Here is a 16,436-nt window from a genome sequence, read left to right as displayed (position 1 = left end):
ATCGGCTTTATGATGTCTTTCTTATACTTCTCATTTGTGAATTGATATTCATAGGGTGAGGGTTCTTATTCCAATATGCTGGTGCATTAGGACAAGTTTTCATGGTATCACACTTTTATCAGACCTGTTTTGGCTTTTTGGTTTTGTTGTTAATCTTATTATGAGTTGTGTGACCAGATGATCACGAGGTTCACATCAATTGCGATCAAAACCAGGCTAAAAAACCATGTCATATCTTGTTATAAGTTTAATAGTGTTTTCTTAATCTTCCTTTTCTATTTGTGTTTTCGGCGTCATAGTACCCAAAAAAAGGTGTTGTTTCATTTTGTTATCGTTCCTAAATATATCAATAGCATGAAAAGGAAAAAAATAAAGAAAGAAGAAGAATAAATGTTATTCAAGCTAGTTTCAATTTTGTTGTGAAAACACAAACAATAGAGTAACTAAATCAAACCATATCAAAATCACTTCAAAATTAATATACTGGTTATTTGGGGGTGAGATCACACTGTATATTGAATTTTAGCTCCTTTTGATATCGTTTAACTAGGGTTTCAAATCTAAGTTAAATTCTGTAGCAAGCTGATCATACTCGAGTTTTTTTCCTAAGTATAACAGAACAATCTATAAACTGAGATATATTATTTATTGGATTCAAGGGTACTACATATCAAATTTAATATTGTTCCAATATCGGTTGGTCTGAGTTTCAATTCTGGTGCTTAAAATTGCGTAACGAGTCAAATTTGCGTCAAGTTATAAAATCATGTTTACTACTACTTGTTTAGACCTATTCAATTTATTTCTATTATATTTGGTTCATTTTAGGATTCAAATAAGTGTTTTCATTAATTTTTATTTTATTTTATTTTATTTTAAGTCTTCTTATCAACCATATTTCGTATGAATTCGCTTTACTACTCGCGGAATCATAATTATAGTTTTGTTTTGCTTGTTGTCAGTGTCTTATTGATTCTTGAGTCACTTTATATATATTTGGATTGTGTTACAATATCTAATGACTTTGGTTGTTGATTTTCAATTATGAAAGAATCACAAGAAGATTAGCCGAGAGGTAAAAGGTGTAGTGAGAACAATTAAGTGAAAAGTCTTGAATTGTGTAAAACGCTTGTGAGGATATATTTTTCTTGCTAGTAATCAATTTTTACAGATTTAAAGATGTCTAAAAATCATGAGTTCATAACACCGAAAGTGGATAACAACTTTCAGATGCAACCTTTCACCCAACAATAAGCGAAAAACTTGCATATTCATTTTTTCTTGCCAAAAAAAATTATTTGACCCACACTGAAGCACATATCAAATATCTAATATAAACTAAATGGTTTTGAATTTATTCTTATAAATTTGAATATAAAAACTATTCTTATCATGGAGTTAAAACAAGAGAAGAAATTCTTTTAATATTAAATGAATCAATGTATTTTTAAATTAGATTAAGTTCATATCTTATCAAATTATATGTACATTATGATTATAAACGCATTTTTAAAAAAATTTCTTTTTAAAAGTTATTTTAATATTAAAAGAAAAGCTAATTCGTATGGGAAAAACAATGTACATTAAACATGATTTATTATGGATTACAATAGTTGAATTACATTCCTACCACTGAGAAAAAGACCATTATAACTAGCCTATAAGGGTAGATTATTATTTTCATAAGGTTCATTTTGTTATTGTTCAATTGTTGAGGGGCATCTCTATAATTTCATAAACTTTTTGTACAATGGATTTACATTAGTACCCTTAACAACAATTTTTAACCTAGTTATAGCTAGGGGCATTGTTGGTTTTTCACTATTTTTAGAATTATGCAATGACTCTATCACCTTTGAAAGGAAAATTCTTAAAGCATCTTTGCAAGGGCTAATTTGTCATTTCTTGATGGTTTTGTTAGCAATAACTGTTTGGTCATAGGGGTGATGTTGTCTTTTGACACTTAAAAAAACAAAAAGCTATTGATGCGTTCATGGTAGCCACTCTGTCGCCTTCAAGTGGCGGGTGTGGATGACTACGATGATGGAAAAAAAAAATGTTCTATCATGCCAATGGATGCATCTTGATATTCTCTTCCTTTCCGGGTGGTGTGTATATGATAATTATGCCTCAGTTTTTACGTTGCCTGTGGGAACAAACATAACAACTCTTAAACTTCTTTTTTTCAAGATTTAGTTCCTGTTTTTTTTTTTTTTTGGAAAATTCACTTCTAATTAGAAAGTTTTTTCAATTTTATCCTCCTTAAGTTTTTCATCTCTCGAATTTGGTCTTTACTTTTTTTTTTTGATGTTTTTAAGATGGCTTATAAATTTTATTTGTTTCTTATGATTTCATCCTCATATTTTTTCTTGGCTTTTTTGTAAAGATTTATAGTTTTTAATTTTATCCTTCAAATCAAATTTGTGATTTTTTTTCAATAATAATAATATTTATTTCAGTTTGGTCATTTTTCTTTTGATTTTTTATTTGTTTCCTTTGCTTTTTTTTTTTTTTAATTTTTTTATCAAAGTTTGTATGATTTTTAATTTTATCATTTAAATCAAGTTTATGATTTTTTTTTTTCATGATGATGACGATGATAGTGATGATAATAACAATAACAATAAGAAAAAAAAAACAACAACAATAGCAATAACAATGGTAATTATAGTAGTGGTAGTAGATTAGTATTAATAATAATGATAGTGATAGTAATAATAATAATGATAATAGTAGTAGTAATAATTACAATTAAAATAATAATAGTAATAGTAATGATAAAATCAATAATAATTGTAGTGATGGTAGTAAATTTTTATGATAGTTATAATGACAGTAATAATAATAATAATAATAATAGAGCTAATAATTGTAACAATGATAATAATACTGATGATGATGATGATCATAATAATAATAATTTGTTATAATAATAGTAATGGTGGTTATAACAGTAATAATAATAATAATGATAATAATAATAATAGTAATATTTGTAATAATAATAGTAATAATAATTATAAGAATAATATTAATAGTAATGATGATGATGATGATGATAGGTGTAATAATAGTGATAGTAAAAATAATGATGATAATAATAATAATAATAATTCATCATTTGATGCTAGATTTGCTAGGAATTGAGTTCGAATTGAGTTTTGCCACTTATTCATATATAATATTTTTCGATCTACTAGCCCATATTACATGTTTAAAAAATTTACTTCGCTTGACATTCTTTTTTATTGTTTGGTTTATATTTTTGTTTGATTTCATTTAACATTTATTTTTTAAAATAAAAAATAATTATTTAATTTTTTTTAAATTTATTAAATAAATCAATTCATATCAAATTAGTTCTATGATTTAATTAAAAGTTTGTGCTAGAAAAAGATTTAAATTAAAAATTTTAAAAATTTATTTTATTAGATAAGTGTAACAACATCACAAAAACTTATCATGCTCTTAATTCTTTTTTTTTAATATTAAAAAGAAAAACAGTTCTCTTGCAGCGGAGCAAGTGCAAATTAACTTAGTTCAAACCTAAAAATATAGAAAAACAAATTCATTGAATAAGTTATAAATTATATAATTAACGGTAAAAAATAAGATTATTTTGCTGTTGTTAAAGTTAATTTTAATTTTATTTATCATTTATCAAAAAAAAAAAAAAAAAGTCTCCCCTTTTTAGCACAAAACCACCTTTCAGTCTACTTTCAGTCATATCCTTCTCTCTTTCCCTGCATCCAACCACATTTCTGTCTCTCCTCTCCTCCAATCAATCTTAAAAAAAAAAAAAAAACCACCGCCATTCTCCTCTCTCTCCCTTTGAAAAGCCAAAAAACATGCACACACCTCCTCTTCAAATGTCACGGGTCTCTCTTTAGCAGCTCCTCTAAAGGGTTGCTGTTGCTGCTGCACAAAAAAAGAACAAAAAAGAAACCCTAAAACAAAATGGTGTTCAAGAACAAGCTGTTTTTCTCATCTTCAAAGAAATCAGAAACTTCTAGTCCTGATGGATCCAACAACAGTCCAAGATCAATTGGGTCAAATTCACCGATCCGATCCGACAAGAAGAAAGCCTCCAAATCTAAAGATTCAACCCCAACTACTCCAACTAGTACTGGCAGTTCTAGTAGTTTTACTTGCAAGCAAACCCAAGTTAAAGATGGGGTAAAAAAGAAAGACTCGTTTTTTAAAGGCAAAGAAACTGTGAACCAACCTCAAACTCCTACCAAACCCGGGACTTCAAATTCTGGGACGGGTTTAAAATCCAAAAAAGGTGGTGTTTTGGTTGAAAATAAGGAGAAAGAAGCAGAAAAATCGTCAGTTTCGCCGATTTTAGCATCATCTTTGGGGTTAAATAGGATCAAAACAAGATCAGGGCCATTGCCACAAGAGAGTTTCTTTAGTTTTAGAGGTGATAAGGGGAGTGGTGTATTGGGGTCTAGTAATTTGTCAAGGCGTGGTGGGGATGGAGGGTCGGGTTCGAATTCAAGTTCTTTAGGGTCAGGGAAGAAGAAGGAAAAGATGGAGGGGCAGAGTAAGTTGACGGGGTTTCAAGAGAGTGGTAACGGTGGTGACAATTGGGACAGTATGTCTACAGGAAGTGGAGGAGGACAGTCTAGAGAGGTCAGTCCTAATTTGCAGGCAAGGACCAGGTTGCAGAATGGGGAGTCATCCAGTGAAGCTGGTATGATGTTTTCCTTTTCCTTTTCCTTTCAGTGATGTTACTTGCTTATTTCTTAATTGGCATAGCTTTGAATGTTGTGAACTGCTTGCTTTTACTTGTTGATTACATTTGGTCGCATATTTGGTCAAGTGTATTTGACTAATTGGCAAAATTTGCTTTAGTGTGACATCTTCTTAGGTGTTTAGTGAGGGATGTCTTGGTGAATGTAGGATATAATTGTTTCCAAAATGTAATTGTTGGTGTATGAAGTGATGATAAAATGATGATAGAGACTAGGTGGTGCACTTTTTTAGGAGAATTTGTTGATGTCTGAGAATTGTAGGTGTTTAGTTGGGGGTGGCTTGGTGAATGGAGGCAAATGGCTGTTTAAACAATGGAATCATTTATGCTTGGCATGATGATAGAAAGATGATTGAGACTGCAATGGGATCAGAAGAGGATTCCTATCCTGGAAAAAGAAAAAGGATATATTTTATTAGGACATCTGTGTACCCGAAGTCTCATACTTGCTCTTGTTAATCCTCTTTGGTCTCTTCCATAAAATCACCTGAAATGGTATCTACTCAGTCTTAAGCAAGATCTAACCCATTGCATCCTCAAAGCCTAGAAGGTAGGTGACTTTAGTGAGGAATTCTCTAGAGGAGCTGCACATATCCAATTAAGGGTTAGTGAAGTCTATTGGTCATGCAAAGGCTTGCTCTTTGCTCCATAGGTTACGCAAAGGTTTGGAAGAAAGCCCACAATCCTTTTGTTGAAAACTCTATTGGTTGACTTTTAAACTTGCATTGTTGGGAAATTTTGCTTAAAATAACATAGCTTGAACGATGCCCCCAATTTAGATTTAAAATTTTCTTAAGTGAAATAATTTGGGAGCGTATCCAGATTTCAAAGTTCGTACAATGCAGCTGTTTCCACTTTCGTAGTCAATTTGGAAAATAGAGGACTAAAGGCCCGCTTTTGAGTAATTAAGGTTTGTAAATACTAAGAAGCTTTCAGTCACTTCCTTGAAATGTAACTTGGTGTCTGCTGTGAACTGATTTTGAAAACTTCCATAGAATTAAATCTGAAAGGAGGATGATTACGTTTAGCAATGAGCTTCTAAGTACTCACAGCTCCTCAATGAACTTTATGATAGGTACCTGCAAGATATGTGGATTTTCGAGATTGACTGGAAATAATGACACCGATATTTCTGTGATAAATCATTTGCAATTTCACCTTTGCTTAATGAATTCTTGGATCTGACCTAACAAGCAATGCATTAAGAATGATGGAACTAAAGGGATTTAAAATTGCACCAGGACCATATTTTGTGCATTTGTTTTTGCAATGTTCCAACATGCAATATACCATGTAACTTAGTTAACTAAGTAATGTTTGTTTCCCCAAATATAAATTATCCAAAATAAATTCTAATCTTTGTATCCGGAACAATAATTTACATAAAGAAAAGTTCAAAGTAAGTTGTCTATTTTTTGTGGAATTTTCAGAATTGTGCTTTAGTCATAATTGCTGAGTTTGTGCAAAAGAGTTTCCATTTTTCATAAAGAAAAATTGTGGAGTTAGTGGGGATGAATCTGTATGCCCTGGTTGATTGAATTATATCAAAAAATAGTTTGGAAGAGATACAATTTAGTAGGTCCTTCATCATGTCAAAACAACAGGGGCTGTTCAAAATTAGGCATTGAAAATGTTGCATGCATTCGTATGGACCAGATTGACACAATGTGTTAATAGTGAAAATTTTGTGAGGCACGAGTTGTTTGGACAGCAAGCTTGTTCATGTTTCTAAAAAAAAGAAATTTTGGTGAGAAGGAAAGATACATTGTATGTTGATAGTGCTTCATGTGTAAAAAGAATAAGAGAGATCATCTTTTATTTAGCTATTTAATTGCAGCAGAACTGCAATTAAACTTTGCCAATCTGCTGGGAATTGAGGCTTTTTCTTAAATTGTCGAGAATTTAGGTGGCTGTACATAACGGGGCCCTAGGGTGCTATGTTTTCATCATTGGAAATGATTTTGTATACAGAAAAAACTGTGTGTGCAGTTACAACTGCCTTTTTTTTTATTTTATCTGTGTATGTAAAAGGATTGTCCTGTGGGACCTTCTCTGAAATTCATACCAATTTAAACTTTGTAATGTGGAAATGGTTTCTGCTCATGGAATGTTTTAACTCATAGGCAATATTCTTAATGTCTTTCCTTGTAAAAAGATGTTTCTGATATTTTGTTACCATAATAGGTCAACATAATTCATCATGGGGGCACTCTGAGAGCTTGCAAAGCTCTGATGTTTTTACACCTGAGGTACTGATGAAAGGATTTTTTTTGGTAGTGTCTGAATTCACTTGTCTTCTACTCGGTTACTTGGTGTCCAGTTAGTTTTCCTCACAACGTTGTTTAAAATGTTTGCTTTTCTAGACATATGATTGTAACAACCCAAAGGAGTCTGAATCTCCCAGGTTTCAAGCAATACTCCGTGTGACAAGTGCCCCTAGAAAGAGGTTTCCTGCTGATATCAAAAGTTTCTCCCATGAATTAAATTCCAAAGGTGTACGACCTTTCCCATTTTGGAAGCCTCGAGGGTTAAATAACTTGGAGGTAATGCATTAATTTGTGTTATATCTCCTCTAGATGGTGCAATGTGCTCTAGGAAGTTCGCCTCCAGATTAATTTTCTGGTTTTGTACAGGAGATCTTGGTTGTCATACGGGCAAAGTTTGACAAAGCAAAGGAAGAAGTGAATTCTGACCTGGCTGTCTTTGCCGCGGATCTGGTTGGAATTCTTGAAAAAAATGCAGATAGTCATCCTGAGTGGCAGGAAACTATTGAAGACTTGTTGGTTTTGGCTCGGAGTTGTGCTATGACATCACCTGGAGATTTCTGGCTTCAGTGTGAAGGTATAGTCCAAGATTTGGATGATAGACGCCAAGAACTTCCTCCAGGAATACTGAAGCAGCTCCATACCCGAATGCTTTTCATCCTTACAAGGTGTACCAGATTGTTGCAATTCCACAAGGAAAGTGGGCTGGCTGAGGATGAAAATATTTTCCAGCTTCATCAGCTTAGGCTTTTGCAGTCTGCAGATAAACGTATTCCTCCAAGTGTTGGTAGGGATGGAAAAATTTCTAGTGCTCCAAAGAAGGCAGCTTCGGCAAGGAAATCATACAGTCAAGAGCAGAAGGCTGCATCAGTAAGGAAATCATATAGTCAGGAGCAGTGTGCTTGGGGCAGAGAACAAGATATACTGCCAGGAAAATTCCTCTCTCCTGCCAATAACACTCCAAAGAGTGACGAATCTCCTACGGGAAGGAATCGGATTTCTTCTTGGAAGCCACTCCCATCTCCTCCTGTAAAAATTACAAAGGAAGTTATTCCTCCAAGGGGGCAGAATGATGATAAGAATGAACCTTTGAAAACGTCAAATGACAGGAAAGTAGCTTCTGATGTGCTTCTGGCTGCTGCTAAAGCTTCTGAGCTTCCATTGGTCAAAGATTTGCATGAACATTCTACAAAGCACCAACATAAAATTTCTTGGGGTAACTGGGGTGATCAGCAGAATATTGCTGATGAGAGTTCAATAATTTGTCGCATTTGTGAGGAGGAAGTTCCAACTTTATATGTAGAAGACCATTCAAGAATTTGTGCAATTGCAGATCGATGTGATCAGATGTGTCTGAGTGTGAATGAGCGCTTGGTCAGAATTTCTGAAACGCTTGAGAAGATGATAGAATCCTTTGCACAGAAGGATATCCAACATGCAGTGGGAAGCCCAGACATTGCAAAAGTATCAAATTCCAGTGTGACTGAAGAATCTGATGCTCTCTCACCAAAACTCAGTGATTGGTCTCGGAGAGGGTCTGAGGACATGCTCGATTTCTTTCCTGAAGCTGATAATTCTATTTTTATGGATGACATGAAGGGCTTACCTTCCATGTCATGTAAAACCCGTTTTGGTCCCAAGTCTGATCAGGGAATGGCCACATCATCAGCTGGTAGCATGACTCCTAGATCTCCATTATTGACACCAAGGAATAGTCAGATAGACTTGCTTTTGGCAGGGAAGAGTGCCTTTTCCGAGCATGATGATCTTCCACAGGTTCTTGTCTACTTTACTTCGTTTCTTCCTATTGATAAATTGGTTATGGGTCCTGTCCTTGAAACCAGCATCTTAAAGAAAAGGGGTTAACCACTGTGTTTTAGGATTTAAAATAACTACTTACTCCTTTACTATTGAGAGGGCGTGTATCATCAGTATTATAATGCTTGGCTTTCTTTTTATAATGAAATTTCATCCTAAATATTGGTCATGTACTAAATGCAAATTGAAGTTCTTTGCAATTGTGTAAGCTTTCAGAGAAGACAAAAGAGAAAATGTAATAATAATATTCTTAAGGCAGCTTGAAGCACCTTAAATACATGAAAGATGGATTCTTTGTGGCCTTAATGCGGTTCTTGCTGACATGAATTGATTACTTTTTGTTTGAAGTTTTATTTTTTAAGGTGTCTGTGTCTGTCTAAAAGTCCTTTTATATGATGCAGCTGAATGAACTTGCCGATATTGCAAGATGTGTAGCAACTATGCCGTTGGAGGATGATCGCGCCATATCCTATTTGCTAACTTGTCTTGAAGACTTGAGGGTTGTCATTGACAGGAGAAAGTTTGATGCTCTTATGGTGGAGACTTTTGGGACACGAATTGAGAAGCTTATTCGGTTGAGTATTATGTGTTAATATTTTTTGGAGTTTTATGCCAAAATATGCAAAGAACATCCATGAATTACAAAGTTTGGATCTAGCTTTCCAGTGAAAGTTTGGGTGCACTTCTTTTGGATAATTTCAAAATTTGAATTTTGATTGAAAGTTAATTGATTACCACTCTGTTCTTCTTTCTTCGTGTGCAGAGAAAAGTATTTGCAGCTTTGTGAGCTAGTGGGAGATGAGAAGGTTGATATAACAAATACTGTAATTGATGAAGATGCTCCTCTGGAAGATGATGTTGTTCGGAGCTTGAGAACAAGTCCCACACATCCTTCTAAGGATCGTACCTCCATAGATGACTTCATGATAATAAAACCAATAAGTCGTGGTGCTTTTGGACGGGTGTTTTTAGCTAAAAAGAGAACAACTGGAGATCTTTTTGCCATAAAGGTACCAATGTTTGATGCTGTGGTTTTAATTTCCTTTTCTGTTCTGACTTTTTGCTTCATTATATTTACTATTTGCTTTTTTTTCTTTGAAAAATTTCCTTTGATTGGACAAAATTTATTTAAATTTGAGTTCAATCAACTATATTATGAAGCTCATGGGACCTTGTAGTCAAATGGTGCATCTCACCTCCTGTAGAAAGAGATCACTAATAGTCCCACCAAGGCAGATTTCCTTTATTAAGATGGAGCGGGGTGAGATCGTGGTATTGTAGTTAGGCCCGGTGGGCTCTGTGCTGAATAATAAACAGTGATTTTTATATGTTGATGGTCGTCCTTCAAGTTTATATAAAGAGCAAGACAGGAGACAAAAGATCTCTTGAATTCCATCAGGAATGTTTATGAGCACTTTTTATAGAGAATTTTAAGGGAACTGTGTGATTTGACTTGAGGGCTGGCTTTCATAACGATGCTTATTTCAAAAGTTCAGAATGACAAATCTCCCTTTTTTCAATATTATAACTCTCGTTTCTTATTTAATTGTGTAATCTGAATAGATGAAATTTTAGACAAAATGTTTGTTTAGGAGTGCGTGTTTGCAAACCTTTTGTTTCTGTTGTGGTTCTTCTTCTTGTTGATTGTCCCATGCTTGTCTGTTTTTCAACACGCACTAAAAAGGGGGTTGGATCTGAATTGATTGTATACTTTGCATTTGCAACAGGTTCTTAAAAAGGCTGATATGATCCGCAAGAATGCAGTTGAAAGTATACTAGCCGAACGAGATATTTTAATTTCAGTCCGCAATCCCTTTGTGGTGAGCAGGTCTAGCTTGCAAAGCATTTCGGCATGCCATGAGAAATTCTTTTCCATTCTGACATAAATGTGTAATTTTTCAGGTTCGCTTCTTCTATTCATTTACTTGTCGTGAGAATTTGTATCTTGTGATGGAGTATTTGAATGGTGGTGACTTGTATTCATTGTTGAGAAATCTGGGCTGCTTAGATGAAGATGTTGCTAGGGTATACATTGCAGAAGTTGTAAGTTTTAATTTTTCTTCCTTTGCAAATACTTTTACTGCTTGTGGTGCAGTTTGTAAATCTGATTATTATTGTTTTTAAGGTGCTTGCTTTGGAATATTTACACTCACTGCATGTAGTTCATCGTGATTTGAAGCCTGATAATTTGTTGATTGCACATGATGGGCACATCAAGGTAACTCCTTTTTTTTTTTTTTTTTTTTTTTTTTTCCTGCTATATATTTTCAACATCTATACATCTACTCTTTTTATTGCATATATTTTGCTTCTTCTTTGACCATGTTCTGATATTTAATTTCTATATGCCCTTGTCTAACTAAGGTGTACATTCTTTGTAAACAGTTGACAGACTTTGGTCTTTCCAAGGTTGGTCTCATCAATAGCACTGATGATTTATCTGGTCCAGCTGTTAGTGGGACATCCATGCTTGTTGATGATGAACCTCAACTGTCCACTTCTGAGCATCAGCGAGAAAGGCGGAAGAAACGTTCTGCTGTGGGTACACCTGATTATCTGGCACCAGAGATACTTTTGGGAACGGGGCATGGTTTGTATACCTTGTTTTAGCTACAAATGCCATTATTTAATTTGTATGGTGATGCAATATTGGGTTAAACAAACGTGTATGTCTGGCAATGCTAACCTTTTTGTTTAATTGCATTGAAATGCCTGAAACAATAAACTACTATTTGCAATTTTCCTCAGGAACAACCGCTGATTGGTGGTCTGTGGGTGTTATTTTATTTGAACTGATTGTCGGTATTCCACCCTTTAATGCGGAGCATCCCCAGGTTATCTCCCTAATTCTATATACTGTCTCATTCTGCATTTTGTTGCTATGCTCTCTCTTCAACTTTTCTCTTGGTTAATTGTTTTCCTTTCCATTTTCTTTTGCATAATTCTTTTAATTTATTTTTGCTAAAAACTCTCTTTTTATTATTATTATTCTCTCAACAAGAAGTTAGTGGCCTTTTCATGCTCAGGATTTATGAACCGAAAAGTCTTTTCAGAGGAAGATGTAACTTTTTTGTTGAGGTTAACAATAGTAGTGCATTCTCATTTAGGTCAAACCCAAAATCAGAAGTAGGAGTTTCTATATAAACATCTTATATGTTCTTTACTAGGCGGAATGGAATGCAATATTTTCAAAGAACTTTCCAGGGAATATGCTCTTTGTGATTGTGAGATGCAATCAGTGTTAGGTTTGACTCTTAGGAACCGAGGTGTGATGCTTGTGTTTCATTTTCTAGATGTTATTCCCGGAGCTTCTTTAAATTCTATTTACTGCAGAGAAATTTCAGCAACCAGACTTGGATTATTTGAACTACATGAACACTAGTATTCCCTCAAATACCATACATCCCTCCCATATCCAATTTTCAAATATTGAATTCCTTTCTTCTTTTACCTAGACCAAAAAAATCTGTAGTTTTGCCAAAGCCTGGCCTACTATAGTGCGTTGGTGGAATGGAAATTCAGTTATGTTCTATGTCCTGCAGTGGGTTTGGCATTGGGTTAAAATTTGCTCAGAGTCGGTAACAACAGGAGAGGATGAGAATTCTCATTTCTGACTACAGCTCATGATAAGTGCAGGAGGAAGGTGTTGAACGAATAGCTACTAGTAGGCAGTAGGTGTGACAGATTCTGAGAAAATCTGAAGTTCATCAGATAATTATTTTAAGACATAAAGTAGAACAGTGCTCCATAGATTTTATCTTGTTTCATCATCACTTAGTAATATAGTGATTTTGAGGAAATACAAGAACTTGAAAAGGATTATTACTAGGTAGTATAATTTAGGTTTATTGTCTCAGTTGGATATTTACCATATATATGGAGGCAATCTGCTCGTAAAGATAAGAAATCCAAGACGATATAAGGCATTCTATTAGCACTGGCCTGGCAGGCACTAGACATCTTATGCACTGGTGGACTCAAGGCTACTTTTTACAAGGCCAATAAATTTGGATTAAAAAATATTACTGGAGATCTGGTTAGGTGAACATATAACTGAAATCATGCAAGGGCAATTCCAATTGTTAAGCACTAAGCAATGGTGCTCGCGCATTTTCAACAGCACCATTGTCCGCAAGGTAAAGGTATTGATTTTTGCAATATACATCCATCAATGCTCCACTTCTATTCCCATATTTTAAAATTTCCCAATTCTACCCCTATATTTTTCTAAAAAGTCTCAATTTGCCATTTACTGCAAATAACTAGTGAGAATTTCACCTTCTTCATATTTTCTTCTTCCTTTTCTATTTTCTTACTTTCTCACTTTTTTTCTCAAATCTCCATGCTTGTTATAGTTTCTCACAAAATAATTTAAAAACCTAAATTATAGGCGTGGAAGTGGAACATGGATGAATCTATAGGGGAAAATGAAGTTATTAAAATTTTAATTTCCTGATGAATCTGCAAGAAATTGTTGCTCTACATTGGTTGGTGATGCCTGACATGTTTGGAGATTTGCTGCTAATTTAAGCCTTGGGTGGCCTGAGTTGATAGTGTGTGACAACTCATGTAGATGCGCGTGGGTGGACCGAGATAGTGCATGACAAGCTATGTAGTTGTTTATACTTTTGAATTTCTGTGTATCCATGTCAGGCTCCTCTGCTGTCTGACTGTGCCTATAGGGATTTGGTATCTACTTACATGCTGGACATGAGCCAGGGTTGGTTGCAAAGTTATTTCAAACATTAAGTCATACAACTAATGAAGTCAAATATGTGAGTAGTTACTAAGTCATGCAACTAATATGTGAGTAGTCAAATATGTGAATAGTTATTTCAAACATTAAGTAGGTATTTTGGATCTTCTGGTGCAGTGCAATTACCCTTTCTCTTTTGCTTAATCAGATATCTTTTCTTATTTGGTGGAATGCCTTTCTAGAAAGTTATTTTCACTGATAGCTTGCAATACCTTTGAAATTTATTATATTTTGTTTCCTTGATTTGCATTTTAAATTTCAGTTCCCTTTCCGTTGCTGCATTCTTATGTTCTATTTTGCTTCTAGACAATATTTGATAATATTCTCAACCGCAACATACCTTGGCCCCGGGTGCCTGAAGAAATGAGTCCTGAAGCACAGGATCTAATTGATAGGTAAGAGAGTTTGTCTAGTTATTATAAATGGTTATTCAATTATTTTTGTTATTGAAACGTATACTTTGTATGATTAATTTTATCATCACTGATGATAAGGATGCTTCCATCTCAACTGATTTGTCGTTAATACAATCCCTTGGGATATTTTTGGTATTTGACAAGACCTGAATTTGGAGTCTTTGTTACCTATTTTGTATTTTGCAGATCTTTATTTGCATGATATACTACTGCAAATTAGATTGCCTTAGGTAGAATTTTGGATTATGAATTGATAGATATTTTTCAGTCTAAAGTGACTAATACTACTTGTCTCCAGATTATTAACTGAAGTTCCTGACCAGAGACTTGGAGCTGGAGGAGCGTCAGAGGTGAACTTAGTCTGCATTTCTAGTTTTTATTTTCAGCCTGTTCATATTCACGCATTTATTGCATTCTACCTTGATAATAAATGCAGAACTTGTGATCCAGGTGAAGCAGCATATATTCTTTAAAGATATCAACTGGGACACACTTGCTAGGCAGAAGGTGTGATGATTCTTCCATGAACATGATAAATATGACCTTTTGCAGTCTTGCAACATGGATTAGAGATTGACTGCCTTTTTTGCATTGATCTTTCAGGCTGCATTTGTGCCCAGTTCAGAGAGTGCACTAGATACAAGCTACTTCACAAGTCGATACTCGTGGAATACTTCAGATGACCCAAATTATCCAGCCAGTGACTTTGAGGATTCAAGTGATTCTGATAGCTTGAGTGGCAGCAGTAGCTGCTTAAGCCATCGCCATGATGAAGTGGTAAAACATCACAAAATTTGAAATTTGTGTGTTTTCCCCTGCATATTTTGCAAAAGTGACTCACTCTTGGGCCATATTGATGAACAGGGAGATGAATGTGGAGGTCTTGCGGAATTCGAGTCTGGTTCATGTATCAATTACTCCTTCAGTAATTTTTCATTTAAGGTATTTTCATTCCCCTAAACCGGATTGTTGTATCCTTGGTTTATACACAATCTGAACGTTGGAGATGCTTTTGGCACTAAAGGAAAGAAAGTTTCTGATTCCACATGAAACTTTTCTATCCAAAAATACTGATAAAAGTTAAACTTGGCGATAGATAGCACTTACAATCATAATATGTGCAATGTGATTTTATGGCTTTAGGTTGAATTGATATGGAATCAAAGTTTTTTTATAAACTATAAATAATTATGTGCTCAACTGGGGGAAGATTGATAGCTAACTTTTGGCTGGTCCCTGTTAAAATGCTCTGCAGGGAAGAATTTTTCATCATGCTTTTAAATAATGTTTTGCACATGGATTATTTGTTCTTCGTTAAGCCAGCAATTATGTTATAGGTTAAATGGGCTGTGGTGGGTCATTGCCATATCTTACCCCAATGTTTATTTCGCTATTTTTCATGGCATGATTTGTGGTATATTTATTCCTTTACCAGCGTGTTGTATCAATTACTGTATTCTCACATTTTTATTTTTTTCCCTTGTTTTAGAATCTCTCCCAGCTTGCATCAATCAACTATGATCTTCTCTCTAAGGGTTGGAAGGATGATCCATCAACAACTAATTCATGACCATTGATCTCCTTGGTCAAAAGCCAGAAGAATCGTGTACCTTGGCATTCAATCACTTTGAACATTTATGGGTGTCTGATTTGCCAGTGTTATTTATATACCCTGTACATGTAATTGCTCTAGTTAGTGTTTTTTCTCCACATTGCATCTTTTCATTTGTTCTGTCATCTATCATATGGTAATTTTTTTTTTTATCTTTGACACTTGCAGACATAGAAGAAAAGTTGAAGACTGAAACTGCTTGGGGATGTGCTCTTTATTCAGTGTAGGTAATGGATTCACACTGTTGGGACTCGATTTTATTTGTTTAGTTGAGCTGAAGAATAATAGTATGCCATAATTTAAATGCCACAGTGATGGTCTACACTCTTGATGTGTGGTGTACTTTTTGTGATTTTCACCTCGTATCAATGAAAAGAACGCATCCCCATGTTGTAAGTTAGTGTGATATGAATTTCAAACTTGCAAGTTTCTTTGTCCAGTAGTTTAATCCAAGACAGATCAGAAGTCGAGTGCATGTTACCAGGTTTAGATTGGTCTGAATCTATGGTTAAAACTACCAGTCCTTGCACCTGCTTTATTCCCACCATGTTTTTCCTCGCGTAATATAATGAAAACTCCTGGCAGTCTTAGCCGGATCAGCTACTGCATCTCTGATGCATGGAGGATAAAAATGCGGGCTCTATTTTTGAAAATGAGAACTGGTTTTCATCATTTTTGTTTAATTCAATTAAATGATAGGGAAAAAAGAAAAAAGAATATATGAGGCCTTGGCCGAGTCCTATATTGTACATGCTGTGTGGTTTATATGTTGGTTAGAGTCTATATTGTCCACGATCCATCCATTTCTAGAATG

General features: G+C 34.4%; 1 protein-coding gene across 1 annotated transcript; it reads left to right on the top strand.

The window, feature by feature from the left end:
• Nucleotides 1–3,735: 3,735 nt before the first annotated feature.
• On the top strand, nt 3,736–16,022 carry LOC118050948 (probable serine/threonine protein kinase IREH1). Its single transcript, XM_035061424.2, has 18 exons — nt 3,736–4,696; nt 6,941–7,005; nt 7,120–7,299; nt 7,390–8,796; nt 9,240–9,412; nt 9,602–9,848; nt 10,566–10,658; nt 10,741–10,881; nt 10,964–11,056; nt 11,224–11,428; nt 11,587–11,672; nt 13,901–13,989; nt 14,309–14,360; nt 14,461–14,517; nt 14,614–14,787; nt 14,875–14,952; nt 15,500–15,690; nt 15,791–16,022. The coding sequence occupies exons 1-17, from the start codon at nt 3,958–3,960 to the stop codon at nt 15,578–15,580; spliced, it is 3,960 nt and encodes a 1,319-aa protein (XP_034917315.1). The 5' UTR covers nt 3,736–3,957; the 3' UTR covers nt 15,581–15,690; nt 15,791–16,022.
• Nucleotides 16,023–16,436: the final 414 nt, after the last annotated feature.

The sequence above is a fragment of the Populus alba genome, chromosome 15, assembly GCF_005239225.2.
Source record: "Populus alba chromosome 15, ASM523922v2, whole genome shotgun sequence".
Taxonomy (NCBI): Eukaryota; Viridiplantae; Streptophyta; class Magnoliopsida; order Malpighiales; family Salicaceae; genus Populus; species Populus alba.
The sequence above is the reverse complement of the archived record's forward strand: the minus strand, read 5'-3'. Positions and strand labels throughout refer to the sequence as shown.